Raw genomic sequence first — 17,921 nt, 5'->3', positions numbered from 1 at the left:
GAGCGTAGTTCGTTTGTTTGGAACACGGGGACCAACCGGAGCTCGGAGCTGTAAGCGGGCGGGGTGTTTTGAGTTTAGGTTGGTGGTATAGTGAGGAGACCACTCATGTATTCCGTATACTCGTTTATTATAATATTCTTAATTAAAAATAGCATTGATTATTTTAGCCCATTACAATGATACAAAGTGACAGTGCTCGCTGTATTTGAACGGTTTGACCTGTAGGCGGCAGTAGTGAGAGGAAGTGTTAGTTTTTCCTACAACCAACGAACAACGGTCAGACGACCTACGTGGATTTAGCAGACCTATAGAACATATGTTTAGCCGTCCTGTATTATGTTGAAACACTATTAACGCTTTAGAGGTCGGTGAAATCGGTGAGGGCAGCGAAACCACCGTTTGGAGAACCGAGCGTTCACCGCCGGGCTGCGGCAGTAACGTCAGCGGCTACGTGTGATTATAGGGGAAAATGGCAGATAGAAAGAATAACAATGTTGCCAACACCAGTGCAAATTTACTGTTCAGCGCTGCTCCGGAGTTTAACTTCAATCTGCCGTTCATGCCAGTGAGTCACGCCACTGGTCCTGCGGTGTTGTCAGGAGGTGAGATGAAATACCGACCGAGGAAACGTCCTAAACACTAGCGGTGTCGTTAGCAGGCTAAGCTAGCTAGCTAACCCCGGTTCCTGCTCTACTGTCAGCTGTCACTCAGTGTAAAAGTGAGAGAAACGGATAGAAACAGCGTGTCTGAGCGGACGGTCGTCTGTCAGAGAAGTGAGCCGAGTTGACAGTGATGTATATTGTACACACTGTACCCTGTCTGGTGCTACATGAGGAGGATTAACAGCCACTTTTAAGTCATCAAAACTTGTCTTTAAATTTGCCACTTCCTTCTTTCTGCTTCAGCTGACAAACTAAAGTCCTTCTTAAAAACACTACTGCCAAATTAGCTGAATTTACCTGTAGTCTGTGTTGTATATAACATGTTTTCACATTCACAACATCCTCAGTGGCAGCTGTTTATTGTAAATGTACTGATGTACTATTATATAGAGATGAAATGGTTGATTGATTAATCAACTTTTTTGACAGAAATGGTCAGCAATGCTGATAATCCATAAATTATGTAAATCTGTGATATGCTTTTATATCACTGTAAATAGAATGTCTTTGGAGTTTTGTGGGACAAAACATGACATTTGAAGATGTCCCCTTGGACTCTTGCACATTCCTCTGTTGTGTTTAAACATATCAGGTGATTTATGGACAAATAAATGTGGTCACTGTTTAAATTCCTGCTTTGATTTATTAGTTGATTCCACTGACGTTGGAGAAGAAGACAGCTTTCTAGGTCAGACCTCTGGGAATGGGCCGGCCCCCTCTACGTTCAACTACTTCTCCAGCCCCGTAACCAGCAGTGACCCTTTCGCAGCCATCGGTCAGTCGCCATGCCCGCCGCCGGCCCTGTCTGCGGCCCCGACATCAACGGGCCCGCCGCCTGTTCCCAGCAGTGTCGGCGTGGCTCCGCCACCCCCGCCAGGCTCCCAAATGAACCATCCTGCACCTCCAGCGTTCGGCAATGCGGTTTACCAGAGCCCTATGGGGCGTCACACTCCTCCCCCCGCCGCAATGACCCCACCGCCTCCACAGATGCAGCCACAGAGTCATAACCCGTACCGGCACACCCCCACCAGCAGCCGAGCCAGTCCGTATATTCCTGCTCCAGAGGTCCTGCCACCAACACACACGCCTCAGCAGAACCCGTACGCTCTCAGCTCTCCGCCACAGACATTCCCGCTGTCAGGACCCACATTCACAAAGGTGTATATATAAATATATATGATAATCAGTGACTGTCAGATTTGTTTGTCCGGTCATTGAAATCACTAATAACAGAGAACCAGCTATATGCCTCATATGCCGTCATCATTAGTGAAGAGGAATTCATAATCAGGATTCTTTTTTCCCCCTTCTCTCTTCAGCCTCCTCCCACACAGTATCAAGCGCCTCCGCCCACAGCCACCACTGCCGGAGCGATAGTCCCTGCTGGTCCCATGATGCCATATAACTACAATGTCTATGAGGCTGTTCAGCCTCACTGGTTCTACTGCAAGCAAGTGGAGTCAAAGAGTGTCTGGCTTCCCTTCAGTATCATTGACTCGCTTCAGCTAGAGGAGACGTATAACTCAGGTGTGTGGTCCGTGCATGTTCTCCTCCAGAGAAAACTCAACATGTCACCGTGGCAGTGTGGGTGTTGTCACAGAGCGATGAAACTGTGAGATGCTCTGACGCGTTTGTGGGCCTTTTTGTTCTTCCAGTTCAACCGGACCCAGAAAATGTGATCAGACGTACGGATGGAGGTCGTTACGACGTGCAGCTCTACGACCGCATGCGGACTGCGGTGTACTGGGAAGAGGAGCCCACGGAGGTCCGGCGCTGCAGCTGGTTCTACAAAGGGGAGACGGATAGTCGCTTCATTCCGTACTCTGAGGAGTTTAGTGACAAGCTGGAGGTTCGTCTCACTGCTACATTTGACCAGAAACGGTTATTATATATGCTATATATCTCCTTTTCATCAACTCTAATGTGCAATTTTTTGTGTTATAAGTCACTTTATATGCTTAAACAGTATGTCTTTAACTTCAGGCAGAATATAAGAAAGCCGTGTCTACCAACCAGTGGCACCGTAGACTGGAGTTCCCATCAGGAGAGACCATTGTCATGCACAATCCAAAGGTAAACCACAGTCTGATGAGAGTAAATGATTCATCCTGTTACTTTGACCTAATGAGTTCTGTTGGCCTCCGTAGGTGATTGTGCAGTTTCAGCCCTCCTCCATGCCAGATGAGTGGGGCACAACTCAGGACGGGCAGACCAGGCCCAGAGTGGTGAAGAGAGGGATTGATGATGACCATGATGAAGTACCAGATGGTAGTCAAGTTCCTCTGTGCCCCAGTTCATTTAATGTGAAGCGAAGGCACTTATTTGAAAAACAACAACAACAACAACATAAAACCCAGCGTGTGCTATGTGTTAGACTCCTCATGTAAATGCTAATAAACTCTAAGCTCATTGATCCAACAAGAAAGCCTTTCTAAAAGTATTCATAGAAAAATAAATTGTCAGGACATCATAAAGTGAGATGAGGCATCTCAAAAGACATTAGAGGAAGTGCCAGACATCAGTCTGTTTTATGAGGAACAGTTAAGTCCGATTTAACTGCGAGGTGCATTTTGATATCTAGCTGGTAAAGTATTGCAGCTTAATTATAATTTAGCACAGTTCAGATTGTAGGTGCGCGTCGAGACGTTAACAGGGCGATGAGCGATCGTGTGGATGAAACGTCCATCCTCTGCATCTGTTTCAGGTGAGCTCTCGACGGTGGATCATCTCGTGTTCATGGTTCATGGAATCGGTCCTGTGTGTGACCTTAGGTTTCGGAGCATGGTCGAGTGCGGTGAGTGCCAAACAAATCGTGCCGTTCGCCAGAATCGGTGTACCTGAAGTAAGCGGTACTGAAGTAACCCCTGTGCTTTCAGTGGACGACTTCCGCAGCGTGTCGCTGAAGCTGCTGCACAGTCACTTCCAGAAGCCGCTGGATGAGCACGCCATCAGCAGGGTGGAGTTCCTCCCCGTCCAGTGGCACACGGCGCTGCATGGAGATGCCACTGGGGTGGACAGGTGAGGAGAGGCAGGTGGACACCGACTGTGGAAGCTTTTGATGATGATCAACGCAAACTTTAGAAGTTAATGCTCCCTAATGATGTATGTGTAAATGACAGTGGATCCGTGGATGCATTCAAAGTCAGTTTTCCATTCAATGTACAGAAGGTCATTTTTTTATTGACAGCAAATGAAAAGACCAAACCCAACAATGCCATTGTCTGTCTCTCAATACTCTGTCTGTGGCACTCAGCCAAAGGGCATTTCTATTACACAACAGGTACCAAATATATAGATTCAGATTTTTTTTTTAAAGATGCTCAGTAATTTCCTAGAAACAGCTGGCCATTGTAGTTGTTACTTAAACAAGAGGAAATAATGCTTTTGTTGGGGACTATTTTCAGCTGCGGATTCATAACTATTTGGTGTTTTTGTGACTCAGCAGCAGGACAGTGTATGTGGTTTGACTCGTAAATATACTACTGTGTGTGTGTGTGTGTGTGTGTGTGTGTGTGTGTGTGTGTGTGTGTATATATATGTATATGTGTGTGTGTATATGTATATATGGTGTTTTATTTCCTAATCAACTGTGGCCACATCTCTTACTTCTCTTTGCAGGAGGATAAAGAAGATTACGTTGCCCAGCACTGGACGCTTACGTCACTTTACCAATGAGACTTTGTTAGACGTGCTCTTCTACAACAGTCCCACTTACTGCCAGACCATCATGGACACAGTTGCCCAAGAGATTAACAGACTTTACGCCCTGTTCATGAAGAGGAACCCAGACTACAGAGGAAGCACATCAGTGGCCGGACACAGCTTGGGTACTAAACCAGTTGATTCTCAGCTTCTACACCACTGGCTTTGGTTTTCTTCTTCTGTGGTTCACCTGGATTGTTTTCTTCTCCTTTGTACTCGCAGGCTCCTTGATTCTCTTTGACCTGTTGTCAAATCAGAAGAATGGCTCTTCTGCACTGGCCCTGCCAATCATACCCACTGCTAATGGAGACACCAAACAGGTCACACACCACTTAATGGAACATAAACAGAAACATGTCATCTATCAAACATCTGATTTTGCTATTAAGAATAATGTTGCAGTGCATGACTGTAAATTCTGCCTCTCCCATCAGGTGACACAGGGCAATAATGCCGCCACGCCTCCAGCTGTGGAAGAGGAGCCCAAAGAAGAGGGGGAGGAGTTTGAGGATCTCTCTGCCATGCTGGAACACCTGGGCTTGTCCGAGTACAAGAACACCTTCGATGAGGAGAAGATTGACGTTGAATCTTTTGTAAGAATAAAAGCCTCCTTTGCTTGTCATAAAGTCAAACGTGTTTCCTTACATTGGTAAGTCAAGGGGGTTTGTGGTTTACAAAAAAGGCCAACATTATGAATAATAAGCCGTGATTGACGTCATGGAGGAACATTTTAAATGTTGTAATTAAGTACTGCAATGTGGGAGGTAGTTTGATAGCAGCTCAGCTTTTGATCTTCTTTGTAAGATGTTTGTGGCTGTTTCACTTTCGTCCCGCTTCTTTCAGCTCATGTGCACAATCGAGGACCTGAAAGAGATGGGGATCCCACTGGGTCCCAGGAAGAAGATCGCCAAGTTTGTCAAAGAACGAGTGAACAAGCAGGTGCGTGAAGTCTCTCGAGCGCCTGTGAGGCTTGCAAACAGACGGTGACGGTTAACACACTGCTGGTGTCTCTGTCTCGGTTTTTTGCAGGCTGCACGTCAAGCCGCCCGGGAGAAGAAGGCGGAGCTCAAAGAGGTCAGTCAGGTCGCGGCGCCCCCGCCAGCAGCTGAAGCTCTTCCCGATCCCTCTGTGAAGAAGCTTCCGGTGGGCAACTCCATCCACGTCGACTACAACTACTTTGAAGTTGGCACTGGGCAGGTAAATGTGACTTTAAACGCAACAACCGATCGTGTTCAAGCTGATTCTGAATTTTTCTTAACATTTAATGACATTTGCTCTGCAGGTGTCGGTGGTTTACCACGCTCTGGACTTTGAGCCGATTAATTTCTTCGCCTTGGGTTCTCCAATCGGCATGTTTCTGACAGTCCGAGGACTGGAGAAGATCGAAGAGACGTACCAGCTGCCCACCTGCAAGGGCTTCTTCAATATTTACCATCCGGTATGCAGCTGGTCTATCCTGTGCATCCTGAAGGAATTACTGCTGAATAAGCTACAGATGCTCAAAAGTTAACTTTTAGTTAGTTTTAGAGTTTTAGTTTCTCTTGTTTTGAACTGCAAGTCTCTACATATTATTGTAGTGTGCAAAGGCATCAGCTGTAATTCTTAAAATTAGCCTTTTTTACTTCAGAGTGTTGCCTTTAAAGTCACAGAAACATAGTAATGTCCCCTTAACCCTACATATTAGTTCCTCTGAATGAAAGTACAAACTAAGAGGCTAAAAGTATAAATCAAATTGCGATGAAAGCAGTGAAGTGGAGTCCCTTTTATGCGTTACAATCTGACGGCTTCATCAATGACTCATTTCCCTTCAGTTGGACCCGGTGGCATACAGGATTGAGCCCATGATACTACCGGACATGGACTTCAAGCCTGTTCTGATCCCACACCACAAAGGAAGGAAGAGGCTTCATCTCGGTACGACACTCACCCATCGTGTTTCCGTACATTTCTGCTTGCGTCGCCCTTACATCCAGACCACTGCGGCGGTCTTCTTCTCCCCGCGGATGGAGTTAGTGATGAATCTCTTTGTGTCTCAGAGCTGAAGGAGAGTCTCACCAGGATGGGCTCTGACCTGAAGCACGGTTTCATCAGCTCCCTCAGGAGCGCCTGGCAGACGCTCAACGACTTCGCTCGCGCTCACACCTCGTCTGCCCAGCTTCAGGCCGAGCTGGCCATGGTGGCCAATCAGATCGAAGAAGAGGAGAAGCAGGCGCGGGAGGGTGAGTTTCTCTCACTTGTGGCTCTTCAATCGAGCTATTACTGTATCGGGAGATATTTATGACTCCGTCCTGGTCACTCGCAGATCATAAGATCCCAGAGAGCCCGGAGCCAATAAAAGAGGAGGAGCCTCAGGTGAAGGTCGGGATGCTGAATGGAGGGAATCGCATCGACTACGTGCTGCAGGAGAAGCCCATCGAGAGTTTCAACGAGTACCTGTTTGCCCTCCAGAGTCATCTCTGCTACTGGTACATAGAACCTCCATTTCATTCAGGCTGCATGGTCACATGTTAACTATAACGTTTCAAATTCAGGCCGTCCACCAACGAGCAATGGTAACAAAAGGTGAAACGATTAGTGTCCGCTTTTATTTTGAAATTTAAATTGTAAATGAATCGGTAAATACTTTATTAAACAAAAATACCAAGAATGTAAGTGTTCCAGCTTTTGGTTGGATTGACTTTTTTTCACTTTTTACAATTTCTTTTTTTTACAGTTAAGTCTCGATTATAAAGCAGTTCCTTGCTGTATCTGCATAACTTCAAGAAAAATAACTACTTCTTTCAAGTTCCGATTGGACCAGCTGTAAAAAAAAAAAGAATTTAAAAACGCTGAGTGTGGTGTTTTTCATATTAAAAGGCCTTTAACAGCAAACATGTTGACCTTTTAACACCGGTTTGAATAATCAAATGAATGACGGCTGAGTTCTATTTAGCTGCTCTGGTTTCTGGGTCCTGGTGTTGTGCGTGCCGACACACGCGTGTAGAACTGATCCAGCCTTAATGTCATTAGGAACAGCTGCGCTCTTCCTACTGTGACGCGTCCTCCCGGCCTGTAGCTATGAGTGAGCTGTCAGCAGCTGAAGGTAAATCCTTTACATTAACTCTCCTGTTGTTTTTAGGCAATCTGAAGACACAGCTCTGCTTCTTCTCAAAGAGATCTACAAGACCATTGGGATCCATCCAGACAGCACACTAATACAATGAAGTCCCGGAGATGAAGAGAAGCCTGTCTGAAACTTTCCCATTCGGTTGATTTCATGTCAAGTTTACCTAGATTTTAATTTTCTACCTTTTTTTTTCTTTTATTTTCTATTCATGTAGTTTATTGTATACAGATGAATAATACAAATTGTATTATGCCATTTGTCTTAAATTAAGAAACAAATGAGCTTGTAGATTTAAAGACACAGGCATGTTTGATATTACATTTTATAGTTTAAATTATAGAACTGATCAAGTGTACTCGATATGTATCGTCAAAGCAAATGCAAACAGCAGAAATGACTGACTCATCAGCAGTTAAAGCAGCCTTCTGTACGTTTTATTTAATGGCCAACATTTTCAAAATAAATCAACTCCTTGCACAGGTTCTGTGTTCAAATTGTTGTGTACTGCTGAGAGGAAGACGTGTAACATTCCTCCTGCGGGGCGAGGGCAACGTATATCTACAAAAAGCTGTAATATTAGCAAAACATGAATTAAAAAAAAGAATACAGGAAGAGATGCAAGAATAAGCTGCTTTCATTGTGAGGAAAATAAAGCGCTTCCTGCCTGCTCTACGTCGGGTTCTGACAGCTGCTCTCATTAACTTCACGCCTCTCTAACCTCAGACTGAACTGTTCAGCTGCAAATGTCCTCATTATGAGATGGAACAACATTTCATGTCATTTTAAGCAGGTAGAAGTTTACGAGAAGAACAAAAATATTAGAAAAGTATTTACAAGGGAAGCCGTAACATTCAAACTCAGTCCAGTATTAGGAATCATAACGTTGTGAGTCACTCACTGGGCATAAAGGACGAATGTTAATGTTATTCAGACAATAATACTGGTCCACACAGACCTGATATCGTAGCGCTGCATGCTATAAGCTCCTCTCTGCTCCTGGCTCTTCATCTAGTAAATCATGCTTCTCTGTTAAACCGGTCGCTTGGAAGCCGCCTTCAGCAAAGGAAGATAGTGACTCACATAAAACACACAAAATAATTTCCCTTTTTTTTTTTTTTTAACACATCTCCAGCCTGAAACAACCTATAAATATATTAACAGAACAGAACGAATATACACAACTGCCAATAACTGGAACAGCAAAGACTGTAATTTGCTTTGATGCTCAACTTGCAGAAATGTTCTGGCTGTGGGGTCAACTTGTGTTTTTTTAACCTCCATTTCAACAAAGTGCAACTTCTTCTTCCTTTTGTCAACGGTAAATAAATAGTTGTAAAGCTGGACTTATTACCTTTTTGTAACTGCGTTCTTTCTTCCACTACACATCAGCAGCTGGTTGTATTTGATCATGTTTGATATTAATTTTTTTTGGGGGGGGGGGGGGGGGCTGAAATCTACTGGCTGAGGTCACATTCAGCAGTCAAAGGTGGTTAAGCAGAAGATGAAGAAACTGGTGGAAAATCAGGCGCTGCATTTGAAGCAGGTAAGATGGCTTAACGAGAAATTGTTTCCCAAGATCATAACGGCATAAAAATCCCCGTTCGTTCTCATCCAGCAAGTTCAATATTAGCCGATTGTGTACCTGTGTGTGATAACGCCGTCGTACCGTGTTGTTAGGCTTCACATTGATTCATGTCTGTCTTTGTACATTCATTTGTCTACAGCTGTGCGGTGAAATGCAGAAGGATCCACGTAAACAGGTCTTGGCTGTAGTGCGATTAGTATTGCCGGCGCCTCGCAGTCCTAATGCTGGAATGCTGATGGGAATGAAGAGGCTTGGTTCAGTCCTCCGTTTTGGTCTGGGTCTTGAAGGCCTGCTTGCGTAGGTGAGCCTCGATCTCGTCCCGGAACACCAGCATGCCCAGGTGCGAGTGGGAGGCCTCGTTCATGGCTTTGGACTGGATGCACATGCGGTACTGCTCCGGCGTCAGCTCGTCGGCACACTGCTTCTCGTGCCACAGGTGGAAAAGACCGGAAACCGGCGTCCGAATCACTATGAGGTCGCTCCGGAGATACTTCCTGTACAAGTGGACGTCTTCCACACCCCAGCCTTTGACTTCCAGGTCAAACCCACCTGGAGGAGTACAATTTGAAGTCAGCGTTATCAGTTGTTTATGAGTAAACTTAGTTCATTATTAATTGCGTCATTTCTTACCAATATTTAGGAAATCTGAGCGATACTGACACGTCATTCCGAAGCCAAAATCTCTCCAGAATCCAGCATCTTTTTTGTGGATCTATATGGAAAGAGATTCGTACTTAGAATAAATGAGGGAACACCACATATTTGGTTGAACTTTATGTAAACACTTTAGTTAGTCCTTTTCCACTTCCTTATTGTTTACTTCATTCGGATGTTTGAGCTTCACTGTGCAGAGTTCAACACTAGAGGGCTGTTTTCACATTCCTCTGTGATCACCTTAAATCTGAGTTTGAAACGTCAACCTACAAGATGATTTTATGACATCACAACCAGTTTGGAAGCCAATCACGGTCCAGTACGCAACTTACACAAAGTGTGACGTGGAAACTTAAACCTCCAGAAATTTGTAAACTGATAGATATTGCAGTTTTAAATGTGGGAAAAGAAGTAGTTGTAGTAGTAAGAACGTTTAACACGGTAGCTGGAATCTTTTGGTGGAAAATCAGATCCACATCGGATGCAAATTACCATTCCAAGCAGACAGAATGTCTTAAAACATGTGTGATGGGGATCTTTAAAGAACACAGATTTAAATAATCTTTGTACAAATATCATTAAGAGAGAAATGTGACGTCCTTACCAGCTGGAGTTCAGTCGGTGGAGCCAGCTCCAAATTCCCGTAGACTATGGCAGGATTGTACAGACTGAACACCACCGGATAGAAGACTTTCTTATCTACAAACAGTTGAGAACAATTTAGTAAAAGTCTACCTGTAAACAAAAGGACTATTAAAACAATGAATATAAACAATAATGTGTTAAAAACCTACTGGGAGCAGCGTGGAGGCGACAGGTGTTCAGGAACTCAAGTGTAAAGTGGATGTCAACATCACAGAAGAACATTAAGACGTCGCCTTTCTTCCAGGCGTGGGCTCCGATGTCCAGACCACGGCCTCGTGAAAACTCCTCGTCCACTGGGATCAGAGTGTAGTTGGAGAAGCTCTCCTCCCTGAAAACGACACACAACACATTATCAGCACACGAGTACCACAAACATCCGAAAAGCTCTTTCTCAGTGAAAGGACAAACCTCGACATTTTTTCCAAAAACGACTTCACCTCCGGCAGGCCTTCCGGCCCAAAATAAACCACTGTGAGATGTACTCGTCTGTCCTGCTGTATGCACACCTCCCTAAAAACACATGGGCATTTTGAAATGAATTACAGGAACACAAAGGTTGTATCTTATTGAAAAACAATGGCTAAATCCGGAAACTCCGGAAAACACATTTGAAGAGAACATGCTGGGTCATGTCGAACAGACGGGGACAGGTTCTGCTTCATTCTCACCTGAAGTTGTGTAAGAACTGTGAGAACGTTTCTACTCTGCCTGCCAGCGGCACAATGATGTTAATAATCATTCCTGATGTTTCTACAGATGTGCTCCTGACTTTCATTAAGGGACCAAAAGGCCTGAAGAGTGTGACATGGCGGAAGCTGCTGGAATCCTCTTTGGCAAAGAAGAGCTCGTAAAGAGTCCCTTTGTCTCGCTCTGTCCTGTACAGTCCTGTGAAATATGAAAAACAATGGCTCTCTGAGAAAACGCATCAGTTACAGTGATCACGTATTCGTCCGTAGACCGGCGGTGTGGACCTTACCTTCGGTAAAGTGACCCTCTGTGTAGGTTTGTCTCTGCATCGGCATGTCTTCCTCTACACCGTCCTCCTCGTCGGGGTTGTTGATGATGTCCAGCGCCGCCTCCATGACCTCCACCAGCTCGTCCCTGCGGTCTTTGCGCACAGGTTTCTCCTCTGGGTGCCGCGTCAGCCCCATCTCCAGCTGGTACACCTTGGACGTAGTGAAACTCTCAAAGGGCACCAGGGCGTACTCGCTGGGGAGGCGTGCGCCTGTGTTCACCTCAGCCTTGTCGATCTGAGAATGCAGGTACTCCAGCAGATCTCCCGGCTCTTGGTCTTTAGTCTCGGCCAGGCCCTGCACCCCGGGCGGCTCCTTCTTGTCCTGCAGGAGCTTGAGCTTCTCACCCATCTCCTGCAGCTCCTGCTTGAGCTGGGCGATCTGGCGCTTGAGACTGGTGGCGCGGCTTAGGTGGCGCTCCTCCTGTTCCTGCATCAGGGCCTGGTAGTAGTCCTTCCCGTAGGTCTCCCCTGCTAGGCCGGGCAGGGCCAGGCTGACGTCCGCTGGAGGGGTGCACTCCAGCAGGTATGCGAACAGCAGCAGCACCAGCAGCAGGAAGAGGCCCAGAAAGAGCCAGCGGACCCGGCCCTGGAGCGTCAACCCCCGCCTGGGCATCACGCTTGCATACAAGCTATAGCTGGCAAGTCTGCATTCCCTTTCCCCTCTGATCACATTACTTACAATGTGCGTCTGCACATCATCTCAGAGGTTTGGAAGTGTCATTTTACTGTGACGGTCTTGTTTCTTGGCTCCAACCTATAACTGTCTTCATACATTTGTCCTGGGTAAATCCATGCGATGATCACCTAGGTACAAAAAATTAAAAAAAATATCACAGAAATCAACAATAAGACAACAAATATTTTACTACACAGGGAGGGAGCCATTTGTGAAGACTTTTAGAGAACTAGTTCGGATTAAAACGTTGTGGATTATTACCAGATAATCAGACAATAACATTTAATAATACAAACATTGTGTAATTGACCAACCTGCCAGTGAAAATGTCATTCAGGTAATGAATAAAACATGTTTCTGTAGCAACGTGTTCACTACGTGTCCAAATGTTATCAATATTTTACATTCTACAGATTTAATTTCAACCTGATCAACCGGGGACAGGAAGAAACGAGCTTCACCTGGAAAGCTAACACACGGCGACTAGCTGTGTAAGCTAAACAACAGCACAGAGGAAAACTGGTGGGCGAGCTCCACAGCAAGCGACTCAATAGTAACTTCCGGTTGAGCGGCTTACTTTCAAAATAACAGCATGACACTCTGCAGAACAGCCATATACCCACATACAATGAGGGACAAGATATATAAAACAACCCCAGTATTGGAAGACGTTTTCCTGATTATTGAGTGACTGATATGCTAAAGTGATCTCATACAAGGCCAGCATCTCTAAGTCCTCAGTATTTAGCCTTATGGAGGCTTTAAAACCACATCTCCTCCACCACATACCACGCACCATTGTTTCTTGAAGGTCACACCTACAGCTCAAGCCCTCAGCACACAAAGTAATGCTGTTTTTATTTTATTCACCCTGACAGTCACAGTCTTCACCTGGCCTCAAAGGTGTAAATCAAGGCTTGAGACGGTTATAATGAAAACCAGCAGGGTTCTGAATACCCACAGAGGGGCCCTTCTGCTGATCAGGCGAAGTCTCAAGGTTTCAACCGGTCAGAAAAGAGGAAACAATAACACAAACTCTACACTGAGAACTGCTTGTTGGGTATTTTTAAATGCAGGATCTTAACAGAGCTCCTCCACAACTCCAAAAAAGAAGTTGTATTTTGCAAGACGTTTGCCCCAAAGTGCAGTCTTGCAAACAGAGACGGACACTAAGCTCATGGAGTGTAAAGCTCGCAAAATGTGCTGTTCCCACTGAAAGTTTGGAACATTTCTGTTTAATAATGTCAGTGAGATTCATCTGCATAGTTTTATTAAAAAGAGTCAGTGTTTCAATGTCACAAGGAACTTTTTCAAGACACACCCTTCTCACATGCAAGAAGAAGAAAAAACACATTAAACTCCTGCTGGTCATTACTTTGACATATTAGTCTATGCTTTATAGACCACTGTGTCCTATAAATGAGCTTTGTCTTCTTTCTAGCTGCCAGGGACCAGAATACGAGATAAATGCAACACAGGATTGGCTGAAACCTAAAGTACAGGTTTGACATTTATATCATTGTCTTGGTATGAATACATCACATGTCTTAATTAATTAACTCATAAAGACTACACATCCATACATTAACAGGGTTTTGTAAATTCTAGTGAATTTGAAGGCAAAAGTGAGTTGTGTTAAAAACAAGACATTCGATCGGATGTTTCTCAGCATGTCATTGAATATCTGATTTGGTCGGCGTTTTAATGGGGGAAAAAAAGTAAAGTACAACTTTACAGTGAATTATGATTTACATTTGCATTCAATCTATGTCATGCATATTTTGGGATACAAAGTCGTGTGGTAGCTACTCAGCACAGAAGTCTTTGACCACATTTCTGCACCTTCTGTCAATCTAGAAACTTACTTTGAAAATACAAACCGGATATTGACACGGTTATGTAGCTAGCTTAGCGATGTTCGGAGCTTTCACTTCGCTTTTGGGTTATTTTATATCTGTTAGCGAGCCTGCTAAGCAGTTATAATAGTGTTCAAACAACTACTCACATAATTCCGTCTTTGTCCATTCCTGCCTGTGCTTACAGCTGTGAGTTTAGTGTAAAAGCAGCAGCAGCAGACAGTCTGTCCTGCAAAATGCCACGGAGCCGAGAGAAGAGAGTGGACCGTAGTCTACTTCCGGTCAACAACCAACCAATGGGAGCTTTGCTAACGAGTGTCGTCATCTCACACGCTGAAGCTCCTTGTTCATAATAAAAACGTTTTTGTTATCCGTAAAGTCATTATAGAATATTAAATAATTACATTTTATGACACTTCTTTTTATCAACACATACACCGTGAACAGAAATAACATATTTCTTATAGATATTAGTTAATGTCTTTTTGTATTTCTCTGAGCAAACTGTTAAAACAAACCTCTTATCTGTGATGTTACACTCACTGACAACTCTGAATTGAATTACAACTTAAGTGGAGACAGATTACTTGTTTAATATGCAAACATGACATCTGTTATCATTATGGTGCATAGAGTAAACCAGGAAAAGTTCCCATTAGGTTCTATTTTTAGTCATTGCCTTCATTAATTCCCATTAACAATGACAGTCTGGAGCCTATCCCAGCACACATTATGTGGAAATCACTGAGACACCACGGATGACCAGTCTGTCACATATCTTTAATAAATGTCCAATCCTGCCTTTTTCAGAAGCTACAGTTAACTTATTCTCTTTCTGCTGTTTGGGGCAAATATACAAAGTGGTCAAATTCACTCGGAGGATGTGAGACGAACATCAAAGATTATTGTGACATTATTGACATGGCATTTTACATCGCTTGTGTCATACTTTCCCTTCTGTTGTTGGCCGAAAAAATCAATGCCAGCTGTGGATAAACACTTGGCAAAAGCCACAAGCACACAGGCTCATCTACATCTGGAGGATACAAAAAGAGAGTGTGTGTGTGTGTGTGTGTGTGGGGGGGGGGGGGGGGGGGGGCAAGAGGGAAACAGATAATAATCAACAGGCTTCAAACATGATTGTGTTGATATATTTTTTTATATCATTATATCATCAGATTGTGTGTATTTTAGGCGAACCCAGCAACGACTGGGTGACTGTTGTGTCCAACTTCTTGACAGAGACCTGTCTCCATCGTCGCATCACAGATCAAGCTGACCTGACAGGCTGACCAGGACAGAGCGCAGGACTCCAGTGGGACGAGAGGAGCTGGACTCTGTGTTCAACCATGACGCTCGGTGCTCAAACACAGTCAAAGTTGATGGACAATGTGATCCTGATGTTATGGTGTTGGCCATATTATCTGCCCAGAGAATACATGTTTTGCTGCTGTTTACATTCCTGATGCTATACTATGACTTTTTTATAACATGTAATACTATGACTTCTTTATGATTTTTTTTCGTCATTCTACAGTGTGACTCATTTATGACTTTTTTCAACATGCTATATTATGACTTTTTTCTGACTGTTCGACATGCCTCAAAACTGCTTTTTGATGACTTAGTCTGACATGCTATACTATTACATTTTTATGGCATACAATAGACTTTTTTCTATGACATTTTTGTAGACTTTTTTTACAATAATAATATTACATTTTATTTGTATAGAGCTTTAAAAGGTACTCAAAAGCACTTTATAAAACAGTAAAAGCAACAATATAAGCAAAGCAGATAAGTGACATTATCACAGTAAAAAAACAAAACTAAAACATTATGTCATAACATTTTTATGTCATTACATAGTAATATACTATGATAGTTTTATGGAGTAATATACTTACTGAAATAATAATCAAAGTATTAAGACAATATTTCATCAGAGATATAATATTAAATCACACTGAATGATTGAATGATGCCTTAATGCCATAACAAAGCTAAAGAGGCCACTGAAAATTAAATATTTTGTACGCTTTCAATATTCAACAACATTGAACAAAATGCAGCTGGTGATGACAAACAACATCCTGCCTCAGAGCTTCTGCACAGAGAGAATGTTCTCTCAGATGGTCGGCATGACGTTCCTCTTCTTCACAGATGTCATCCATTGAGGCCGCATATCTAAAAAAGTGTGACAAATGAAAGCACCTTCATTAACATTAACAACACAACTGAAAATTTAAATTAAAAGTCTTAAATTAAAAATCTTACATAACATAAATATGCATGACATTTGAAAGCAACAAATTGCATAATGTTCAAGAATAAAATGACCAAGATATGCAAGATATATCTTGCATATATCTGGACAAACCTGAAGACTTTTCCATAGTTCTCACAAACCATGTAACCACCAATCCACCTGCAACCGCACAAGAAACAAAGTAAATAAAGTTGTCAGAATGTTGAGTTGCATTTAAGTTACTGTGATGAACTTTTAACTGGTTATGGAACAGTCTCAATTTACTACTGATGATTCTCTATGACCTAAATAAGAAAACAAGACAATCAGCGACAAGATTGTATATTTCTATGCAGTTATTCTTAATGCTCGTCATCGGGTGCCACCCGGTCTGATTCCCAGTGTGAAATCAGATGAAATCATGCAGGTTCACCAGAAACTCCTTCAGCTCAGAATCCAGCGGGGCCTCCGGCAACGACCAGCGGGCTGCAGATGGACTCAGATCCGACTTCGCTGCTGCCATCGACCTGCAGTCACTCCGGCGTGAGGTCGAGAGCTCTGCTCCCAGCTGCATCGGCTCCTCCCACAGCCAGGAGCAGAGCTTCCCGTCGCTGCTCTCCCAGTCCCCACTGGCAGTCAACACCAACACCACGCTGCTGGAGACCTAGACCGCATTGCTGGGCCCCATGGACCCTCCTGCCCTCCACCACAATCTTTTTCTTTCCTCCTGATGTTGTTTGAGAGCCTGTATGCTTGTGGTTTCGCTAAGTGCTCATCCACAGGTGGCGTTGATTTCCTCTGTAGGCAAACTATAACAACATCATTATAAACCACCTCCTTCTCACAATAAACTCTAGTTTTCGCTTTGCATCATTCAGCGGATTTGATCGCTGAATAATTTGTTCATTTGCCCCAAACAAATGTGCCAAGTGTACAGACGTTTGCTAGCAATGCTGGTGTTTGTTTGTGTGACAGTTATCATGCCAAAAAGAAATCTTCCACCAAAAACTGATTGCTGTTTGCTTTTAAAGCTGTATCTCCCAAGCCCCTATAAGAGCGCCGGGCTTTGAAGCAAATTATACATTGGGAAATTACAATTTCCGGATCCGTCGTGTGATGCCATTGGGCCCAAAAAGACTTTTCTCATAGATATACTTTGTAACTCAGTAGATAATTTTTTTAGATGAATCAACTTCCCAGTACAAACACTTCTTTTCTCCGACCATGTGAATGAACCCGATAACAAAGGTTGGTCCAAAGGTCCGGGTCCTTTTATAGATTTTTCTGCTTCATGCAGCACTGAGCAACTTTCATATGCTATCATGTCCCTTTCAACGACTTTATAAAACAAAAAAATCCAACAAAGAATGTCTTCTGTGATTAGTTATCCATTTATCAGTGATGAAAGGAGTTGTTGTTGTCGTTAGCCATTAGCTGAAGCCTACTGAGGGCTGTATCACTGAAATTCAATCTCCATTTAGATTTTCTTTTGTATTTATGGTGATATAACTATATATACATTCATGTGACGTCACAGTAGCGCGTATACTCTGACAGCTCAGTGTATCCTGAAAAAAGAGGTGGAGACCAAAATGGAGCTTAAATTAGTATACAATCTTTAAAAGTGGTAACAGTATCTATTACAGTGAAGCTTGGAGTGATATGATTCGTGTGATTGCATAAATTGCATTTGGAATATTTTTTAATGTGCAAAAAAAAATGAAAAAATCAGTAAAGATCTATTTTCTAGAGACATGAGGTGAGTAGACAAA

General features: G+C 43.4%; 2 protein-coding genes across 3 annotated transcripts; one reads left to right on the top strand and one right to left on the bottom strand.

Moving 5' to 3' along the window:
* The first annotated feature begins 292 nt into the window (after nt 1-292).
* On the top strand, nt 293-8,820 carry sec23ip (SEC23 interacting protein). Its single transcript, XM_068726225.1, has 18 exons — nt 293-602; nt 1,312-1,820; nt 1,982-2,189; nt 2,318-2,511; nt 2,646-2,735; nt 2,810-2,930; nt 3,367-3,456; nt 3,539-3,680; nt 4,281-4,489; nt 4,587-4,684; nt 4,799-4,957; nt 5,208-5,303; nt 5,394-5,561; nt 5,647-5,802; nt 6,176-6,278; nt 6,401-6,583; nt 6,667-6,829; nt 7,483-8,820. The coding sequence occupies exons 1-18, from the start codon at nt 470-472 to the stop codon at nt 7,565-7,567; spliced, it is 2,907 nt and encodes a 968-aa protein (XP_068582326.1). The 5' UTR covers nt 293-469; the 3' UTR covers nt 7,568-8,820.
* Nucleotides 7,883-14,154, bottom strand: csgalnact2 (chondroitin sulfate N-acetylgalactosaminyltransferase 2). 2 transcript variants are annotated; one of them, XM_068726238.1, is made up of 8 exons: nt 14,051-14,154; nt 11,331-12,173; nt 11,023-11,239; nt 10,763-10,864; nt 10,504-10,682; nt 10,314-10,408; nt 9,686-9,767; nt 7,883-9,604 (listed from the first exon to the last, which is right to left on the bottom strand). In XM_068726238.1, exons 2-8 carry the CDS (start codon nt 11,980-11,982, stop codon nt 9,312-9,314), a joined length of 1,620 nt encoding a protein of 539 aa, XP_068582339.1. In that variant the 5' UTR covers nt 11,983-12,173; nt 14,051-14,154; the 3' UTR covers nt 7,883-9,311. The 2 variants fall into 2 exon arrangements, with proteins under 2 accessions (XP_068582339.1, XP_068582346.1); XM_068726245.1 differs by lacking the exon at nt 14,051-14,154 and adding an exon at nt 12,360-12,970.
* Nucleotides 14,155-17,921: the final 3,767 nt, after the last annotated feature.

Source organism: Cebidichthys violaceus, unplaced genomic scaffold (genome assembly GCF_023349555.1).
Source record: "Cebidichthys violaceus isolate CVI_PGR_0920_01 unplaced genomic scaffold, fCebVio1.0.p SCAF_10, whole genome shotgun sequence".
NCBI lineage: Eukaryota > Metazoa > Chordata > Actinopteri > Perciformes > Stichaeidae > Cebidichthys > Cebidichthys violaceus.
Note: the sequence above shows the minus strand (reverse complement) of the source record. Positions and strands in the feature narration are given on the sequence as shown.